Here is a 9,334-nt window from a genome sequence, read left to right on the forward strand (position 1 = left end):
TAGGCTACCTAGAACCTCTTGCTTTAAGCAAGGACAAAACAAACAATAACCTACATTTATTTAAGCATGGGTCTGAGTAGTGTATATGTTAGACCATTCTAGGCAGTATTAATTTTATGTAATAAAAGCAAAAATGTTCAATTCAGTCAGCTAATCCCTGTCTTAACAGAATTTCATTCACTTCCTTAAGTTCTAATACCAACATCCAATACAGTGATGAACCAAGACCATTAAAACCAAACTCACTTCTTTTTCCTTGCAGGAATCATTAGCCCAATTATACCATAAGCTTAATTAACACAAAATTTTCAGGGGAAGAGGTATACAGCTGTCAATAGCAGAAAGCTACTCTCTAATCTTTCCATGAAATGAAATATTTCCATTACTCATTTTGAAGGCATTAAAAAGTCTACCATTAAGGTAGGGGACATAAAACTCACTTGTAATTTTAAGTACAAAGTTAAAGCTACACTTTAACCAAACAGAATAATTATTATTTTAAAAATTAGTTGGAAAGGGTATAGGGGTAGAGATAACAATGTCCATTACAGGGCTGGCAAGATAGTCCAGTGGACCAAGCATCTGCTTAGGCAAGTGCAGGGACCAGGGTTCAATCCCCAGTACCACATGCCGCACTGCCCCTGGACGTGCTGAGCCAGCTACCAAGTCTGGGCATGGTGGTGCATGCCTGTAATCCCAGCATTAGGGAGGCTGAGACAGGAGGAACACTACAAGTCTGAGCTGTGCAGTGAGACCCTGTACCAAATACATAAAAAAAAAAAAGTCCATTAGCAGAGAACGATAGTGATACAGTGTAAAACATTGAATATACTCTCAAAATACTAAGCAATAATTAGACACAAGAGCACACATATTTCATATATAAGAATTTGTAGAACAACAATGATCTCTGATTATAGAATTTAGAACAGTATTTATGTAGGGATGGGCTATCTGGAAAGGGGCATAACAAAATTTTATGGAATAATGAAAGAGTTCCTTTTTTTTGCAATACCGGGGATTGAACTCAGGACCCTGTGCTTGCCAGGCAAGCACTTATTCTACTGAGCTATCTCCCCCGGCCCAAGAGTTCTTTCTTAATTGGGATGGTGCTTGCTAAATCTCATAAATTCTGAACTGTTCCATTCTATGGAGGTAAATAACAACTCAACTAAAAAGTATTATTTACTAGATTCTAAAGTTAAATTTAGGGCTGAGGAAATAGCTCAGTAGTCTTAAGTGCCTGCCTGGCAAGCATAAGGACCTGAGTTCAATCCCTGGTACCATATGCCGTGCCAGCCCTTGTGCACCAAGCTGGCCCCTGAAACCAGGTGTGGTGGTGGCACACTTGTAATCCCAACGCTGGGGAGGGTGAAAACAGGAGGATCACTGAGTCCAAGCTGCATAGTGTGACCCTGTACCAAATACATAAATTTAAATAAATAAAACCTGCTACTAACAGAAATCATCTCCTGAATATTGCTATCATTAAAAACCAACATAGACCATTCAGAAAGCAGATATAAAGCTTTAATTCATTGTGGCCATTTCTCTGATCCGTCTTTGTATTAGATATAAATTGTTTTATGTCTTCCCACAGATTTATCTTTTATAAGACAGTGTTCCTGTGACATACTCTATGCCACACTAACATTTCTTTTAACTAATTAGGGTACATTAAAAATATCTTGAACCACCAATTAAATATAAATATAGAAATTGAATACATATGTTAGAAAGTTTAAATAAAACAAAATTTTAATAAGCTAAATATCATGAAAGTTTACATGTATCGACATTAATTCGAGATATCACACCAGTCTGACAACCAATTACGATTAAAATACAACTACTGTTAGATGAATACATTCAGATTTCAACACCCAATTATTTTCATTTCCACAATATCAACTCCACATTTCATTTTCAGTTCTACACAAAGTAGACCAGTTTTCCAACTTTTTAAGAGGCTTGTAGGCCAAACTTCTTGTGTGATATGAATGACTATCATGATCACAGAAAACTGAATTGATATTTCCTGTACTACATGGAATACATTCACCATAAAACTATATTTAATATATAACATGTAACTCGTCAGTGGTGGTATTCAAAAGTAATTCAAACATTAGCTAAAAATGAGCTTTGCTATCACAATCACTTATTTCATTAAAAGATAAAGTCTAGGTCAAAACATTTAGAAATAAATACACAGTATAGCTTTTCCCCTTCCAAAATACTGCCTAAAAAAAGGGTCTAAACTGACTTAAGTACAAAAATATCTCAGAAAACAAACAGCATAAGATGTAACTGAGCTGTAACATTCCTGAGTCTATTTTCAATTGGAACAAATTCTGCCCCCATTCATTTAGTATGCAAACCCACAGTATCCTTTCTTATCTAGTTCATATCCTATAGAATTCTGAAGACTCTTACTCAACTAATTACACAAGAAAAAGCTGATAATGTTTTGTATTAAAATCTATGTGAATTTCAAAGTCTTTTTTTTTAAACAGTGATGAAAACATACACAGATGTGTACACAGACCACCATGAAACACAGGAACAAAATGTCATTTAATGCTTATCAAATAAGCTCCCAAAAAGCCAATTTGAACATATTTATTTTCATCTACTTTGATACAGTACTAGAAGGGACTGCATATAGTTATGGAGACTGCTGCAAACAACACTTGATGCTAGTTAAGTGTTCTATTACATCAGGCATGCACAATAGTTACCTTTAAAATTTCTCATGTCTATACCTAACATATATCTTAAGCTACATTATGTTTAAAGTCTTTAGGGATTTTAAAGCAAATATTTTAAGTGACTGTCTAAGTGAGGAATATCAAACATTTCCTCCCATTTCAATACCAAATGGTAGGATTAAGCCTTGGTCACTGCAAGTGATATTTAAATATTTAAACTTACTTACGTCATTCTTAAATTTCCAAAACTGATACAAATTCTTACCAATACTAAGTAAGAAATACAGTTTCTCAGCAGCAGGCTGCACACCCTACACAGCATGCCAATAGAGGATTATGTAAGAGCAATGTGCCAGTGGCCACAGATGACAATCACTGAATATATCAGTCTCTTCTTTTTATTCTGGGTATCTTTATTTCAAACCAAATAAAGTTTTTCAGTAAAACAAATCTTTTTCCTTTGGTTAACAACAATGTAAGAGCAGATACAACTAAAAAGCTTTACTATCTTCCAGTGTGTGGAAAAACAGGAAATATTTCAATTACATTAAGAAAATCAGGCATGGGGAATGTAGTACACTGTGTTCTTCCATCTAAGCAGCATTCTGTCATATAATAAAAAAATTGACCAATTTAGATTGCTTGGTTCATGGTCATTTATGGCTTAAAAGTATTGGATCTAAAAATCACTCAGGCTAAAATAAACTTATGTAAATGCATAGGTTATATATCCAGAAAGTCATGCAATAAATGAATGTCTTCATGTACATTAGAATCTTAGTGAAGAAAGGAATCTGCAGGTATTAATAGTAATGTTTCTTCCCTTTTACGAAGAAAATATGCATGGGAGGACCCTGGCTTTTGACCTATTCAAGATTATATCTGCCAGACAATCCTGATTTTCTCGATTGGTAAAAAGAAGTCAATGTCTTGACACCTGCAATAAGACACTAACTGCCTCAAGTGGAGGCGCTGGCAGGTCTGAACAAGGCAGAATTAGACACTCTAGACCTCGTCACTCTGCTGCAAGGTCAGCATGGAATATGGGACTACCAAGAGTATTAAATGGGTAAATGTTTAGAATGATCCACTAGAAATGTTTATTTCATTAGTATCTTTTAAAAATTTTGCCCTTTAGTTTGGGACTTGCCCAGTAAGGAACATTCACTATTCTTGATTTTGATAAGCTCCTACAACGTGAGAGTTGAACTGAACTACAATGATTGTAATATCATCTCTGTACATCCGAGCAAGTTCTTCAGGAAGACTAAGCATTTTGGAGAGGCGCTCATGATCAACAGCCCCAAACTCGTTGTTGCCTACAGCATGGCGAATGAGATGTGTCGCTGCATTCTGATCCTCAAATACTGAGGACATCTTGGCTCTCCTTTCTGTTAAAAGACCATGCATCTGTCCCAGAGTGACCTTGTAGCCACCAACTGCTATTGGTTGTTGGTGATGCATACCAGTTAAGTACTCACCCACAATCTTAACCACATCATGCCTATGCATGGTCTCCCACAAGCCATCAGTAGCCAACACCAAAAACTTATCCTGGGGCCTTAATCGGTGATAAGTTACCTCAGGCTCAGCAGTGAGATAAGGTGGTGTGTGGTAATTAGGAGGGATGAACTTAGTATATTCGTTGTCATTCAACTGGTCTGGGCCAGATTCTATTACTCTCTTCTGAAGGTCAATGCTCCATTTGAACTTGACATCTCCAAAGGCCCTAAAAGGCATCAGCAAGCCAAGCAGCCGATCCTGTTTCACCACGCTCTTGGCCTCATTCTTTGGGTGTTCCAACTTCAGCCGTTCCACTTCTCTTTCATTCTGAGCATTGTGGTCATTAGACAGTGTGACTGCTGACCAAGAGCCATCCTCTTCTTGTACACCTAGCATGGCTCTGCTATCCCCAGTATTGGCCACGTGAAGGTCCACACCATCCACATGGGCCACACAGGCAGTGGCCCCAGAAAATGCCACCCGGAGTACCAGGTAATTGAGGAAAGAATTAGGATCACCAACTTGAGCCTCCAAAGAGATGTCATTATCAAGTCTTTTGAAAGCATTAATTAAAGCCTCCTTCACATCAATATCAGCTGACTCACCAGTATTGAGGTCTATGAGCTCTTGCCAGTAAGTCCTCAAGCTGTTGAAGTACAATTTTGATGCCTCCTTACTGAAGTAATCGTTGGGGTGCTTGTGCCACTGGAGGATGGGCAGTAGTGCCCGACCACTCTCCACTGCATTTTCAATCTCTAGCAACGTCTCATGGGGTAACAAAGAGACAGCAATGTAATAAAAGAGTCTTTCACTGACTGCCTGGGAACAAGCACAGCCTGCATGGCCATCAAAAACCCCCAAAAGCATCCCTCTGGTCTGCAAGCAGGTTGCTGCACTTCTCCGGTCCTCGATGGGTGCATTTGCAGGCAGCTGATTGCTGTCAAACCCAAGGATGGAACTGACATTTTTGCCATCAAATTCTGGCACTTTGAAACTATACTCATTAGCTTTAAGGATACTGTTGACTTGGGGAGGCGTGAGGTAAAACTTCTGTGGCGTAGAAGCATATCTCCTCCCTTGGGTGTACTGCCACCAGCTCTCCTTTGGCCTACTAAAGGTAGCATATGCTGGGTGGTTTGTGTACCTCAGGTGACTCTGAGAAAGGTAGGGTGAGGAACAGCAGAGATGTTTGTGATGGCAGTAACATGCAGTGCCATAGATTCTGCTCAGTTCACAGTTGCGGACGAGAGGGAAAAACAGTTGAGTTGGTGCTGGCATGGCATCAGAGAAGAGTGGCAAGCTGGAACTTCTGACTGGGATTCCTGGACAGCAAATTAAGACATGTACATAGAGAAAAGAGTTACACATCAGGTTAATCTAGCTTTGCTTTTATAAAAAATAGTGAGTTAACTTACATGCTAAGCCCTGTGCTAGGAAGTACTATAATTTATACATGTCACATACTATTTATACAGGATGTGTTATGGTAATTAATACTCCTAATCATTCATGGAGCCAGGCTGGATTGTACTTGATCTGCACTTTTTTCTGTGTTTCTCTTTCTGCGGCACAAACTGCACAGACTGTACAACAGATTTGGCCAGGAAAAGCTGAAGAAATGAAAGTTATATAACACTGTGCCGCAGTAATCTACCTGGCCAATCTCCTTTCCCTCTCTATCCTTTTTAGAAAAGGCCTTGGATCTCCCACTTTGCACAAAGACTTCTTCAATTTCTGAAGACTCTTGTTTTGAGACCTGTGGTCAACTGTTGGCATTTCATTACACATGACTATTTCCGGAAAGTGTTAGGATGCCTCCTCAACGTATGCTATTTATGAATTATTTGCAAATGTTTTATATACACGCACACACACAGAGAATTAGTATTGCATTAATATAACGTACACATACACTCTCCATCTACTGAAATAAACACTCCTTTCTGAACTTCAGTGGATGATCGCCAAAGCCTACCTCTCTAGACCACTGTGCCGGCTTGGGCATAGATTGACCACCAACTGGCCAAATAATCCTGGAAAACAAAGTTCACCTCAGGGGTCTCATTCTCTTAAACTGTAAGTGAACATATAGAAGTAAAGGTTTTCTAAGGCCTCTTTTAGGATTCATGTCTTTATATTAGTTAAGGCTTTGAAGTCAAATTCTCATTTATTTATTGCTGTGCCCTTTGTAGTTAAAAAATTGTTCTAGTAGGTCTACAGCTTTGCTAGTAACACAAATAATCTTTTAGTTCTAAGATTCAATTTATTTGCTACCATGGTCCTCTGCTTAGCAGTTATAACAGAAAGCTACAGAAATGTTATTTTTTTAGTATGGACCCCAAAGGGAATTTAGCACTAGAAAATTTTTCTCTTATGTTAAAAAGAAAAGATCTGTATTTGTGTTTAAGTAGGGCAATCAAGAATAGCTATATAGTATGTTTGGATCATAAAGGTATGGCATTATAATTACAAATTTTTAAAAATCATATGATGCTAAAAATAATCTGCTGGGAATTCATATGGAAAATTTAATGAATGTAAGTCATTATTTTGGGTAATGCATATGTAATTAAAAACCCTGTGTTTCCTCAATAACCATTTTCTCTGAATTGTTAAGATACGGCTTCAAATTATTCATTGATCATAAACTTTAATATTTTAAATAAATAGAGCAAACAATAGGAAATAAGGAGAATAAAGCTGTTTGAGGCTTGTACCAACTATTCTTTCCAGAGGCTAGACCAATTAAGAGAAAAATTTAAAAGAGATATCATAGTGTTAGTGATATATTATTATTTTTATGAAGCTTTTCTACGAGAAATGCTAAGTGGCAACTTAGAGAAGCTTAAATACTGAAAAAAAAAAAAAAAAGTCACCATTTCTTGTTTGCTTTCCATAATGAGCACTGGTTAAGTCAGTCAGAGCACCATTTCCAAGTAGCAGAAAACACAATTATTTTAACTGAGCTATCTAAAAAGGAATTTGTTTACAAAAATGCATACAAGCTCAGACAATAGAAAGTAATGACCGGAATTTTGAAAATAAGAATCCATAACTCAATAAATATTGTGAAATGTAGTAATGCAAAATAGAAGTTCCAGAAAAACAAGAGCCTACCAGGACTAAATAACAGCACTTAAATAACAGCACTTCAAAGTGAATACCTGAAAGTCATCCAAAGGTTACAGACTGAGCCAGGAGATGTGCTCACGTGCTGGGCCATAGGACATGGGCCTCAGGTGCAAATCCTATCTCTTTTTAGGTTTGCACACAAAAAACACAAACTTATTTTTAATTGTGTAAAAATATTTTTCTATTATTAAACGTGTATAACAGATGCAAATTTAATAATAAAATTTCCTGGTAATCTCCTAAGTCTCTATTTGTCCTTACCCGAAAACTTATGATGATGGGGTGGGAGGGTGATAAATGCACAACAGGGTTTGTCTCAAGAACAAGTCCAGGAAACCTGGTTTTTCTTTAAATCCCTGTTTCGACAATTTTTCTGCATTTATAATTGACTGCAAAATGAATGAAGTTTTTGGCAAAATAGTATGATGCATGGAGTAGGCACTTTGAATAATATCTAAATTTAAGCACTCAAATACTCAACTATATTTTTCCTTCAAAGCAAAAGCACTGGAGATTAAAGACCAAAAACAAAGAGTGAAATTTTCAACGACATCTTTTCATTTATTTAGGGGTTTAGCATATGGACTCAGCTCCTCACAAACCTTTAAAACACAAATTCTTACGGCAGCTGGAATTCATGAAAATCCAGCTCTAAGGAGTACAATTTTACATTACTACAAGTGGTATGTACTATACATCCAATCTATCAGTGCATTTTCAAATTCTCTGATTATGCAATCAAAACTCTTGCTGATAAACTTGCTAAATTAACAAAGTTGAAGGGCTTCATTGCGCAGTAAAAACAAGGTCCAATTTTTGGTAAACTGGAGCACTGTCAATGTTTTAGCTTATGCCTAACTACAATTATACTGAAAAGTTCCTATCCAATGGTCCAGACTCAGTCACATTATTGCAGCATCTTAGTCCTAGGCAGATTTGGCTAATTCTGCCAATGACTAAGAAGAAAAAATGCGCTGCAATCAGATATAGGAAAGAGCCTCATCCATTCTTACTGATGCGATCAGCAGAGCCTGTGCCAAGACATTATTCTACTCATCAATAAACCCACAGCCAAATTAATTAGAAAATGCTATCAATGCACCTACCTACTCCGGAGCTATTTGGCTTTGCAAAGCTTCTGATGCAAATGAAGAAGAAATGTTAAAACTAGTCAGGATCTCGGTTTATGTAATCTGATTACATTAGACTCAGTGCATAAAAATTATTTTCAATTTTTCAGCATTTTCTGGAAATGCCAAGCTGTTTCACTGCTCATCTTTACATGAACGAAAAACTGGTTTCCTTTAGAAGACACAAAGCACCGGGCCAGCACTTGTTTGATCAGTTTCCTTTGTCACCTGAAAATCGCACTTATTAAGCTATCCCAGTCCAGGACGCCTTTGTCTTCTTTTCCTATCTATTTCGCTCCCAATTTCATGCCGACACGCCTAACATCATTCACACACAAAATCAGTCACCAACCTTCCTGGGTACCCAACGCAGGTAGTTAACTGGATACCTACCAATTCGTCTGGGCCCGGGACACACACACATTCTCCTGTCATCACAACACGGAGCCGACAACATCCACAACCCGCGCGGACAGCAGCAGCGACAGCAGCACCGGCCCATTGAAAGCAAGGCAGAGATGCACATTAGAGGCGGCGACGGCCGGGAGGCGGGGGCAGAGGAGGGGCGAGGTCTCGCCGCAGCCCGCGAACAAGCTGGGAGGGGGGAAGAGGATGGAGGAGGGAGAAAGGGGTGGGGAGAAGGAAACCAAACAAACCCACCCCGCCAGGGAGGACGAGCGCACCCCAACCCTCTGCGCAGCACCCGCGCGGAGCCCACCAGCGCGTGCCCTGCCCCGCGCGCCCCGTCCGGCCCCAAGCGACGCCTGTGGATGCGCCGCGGAACGCCCCCTCCCGCCGGTCCCCACCGCCGGTGACAGCGGGCGCCAGAACCCGAAGACCGGCGGGCAGTGCGGCGGG

General features: G+C 39.0%; 1 protein-coding gene across 4 annotated transcripts in view; it reads right to left on the reverse strand.

Moving 5' to 3' along the window:
• Positions 1–1,737: 1,737 nt before the first annotated feature.
• The window catches only part of Pdp1 (pyruvate dehyrogenase phosphatase catalytic subunit 1), an 18,467-nt gene continuing 10,870 nt past the window's right edge, over positions 1,738–9,334 (reverse strand). For 2 of the 4 annotated variants that reach the window (XM_023701346.1, XM_023701344.1), the window contains exon 2: positions 1,738–5,536. In XM_023701346.1, the coding sequence (XP_023557114.1) occupies positions 3,879–5,492 (1,614 nt within the window). In that variant the 5' untranslated portion in view covers positions 5,493–5,536 and the 3' untranslated portion in view covers positions 1,738–3,878. Of the gene's footprint in view, positions 5,537–8,869; positions 9,002–9,334 lie in introns of those variants that run through there. The other 2 variants (XM_023701345.1, XM_004641309.3) reach the window with 2 other exon arrangements.

Source organism: Octodon degus, unplaced genomic scaffold (genome assembly GCF_000260255.1).
Source record: "Octodon degus isolate 3935 unplaced genomic scaffold, OctDeg1.0 scaffold00134, whole genome shotgun sequence".
Lineage (NCBI taxonomy): Eukaryota > Metazoa > Chordata > Mammalia > Rodentia > Octodontidae > Octodon > Octodon degus.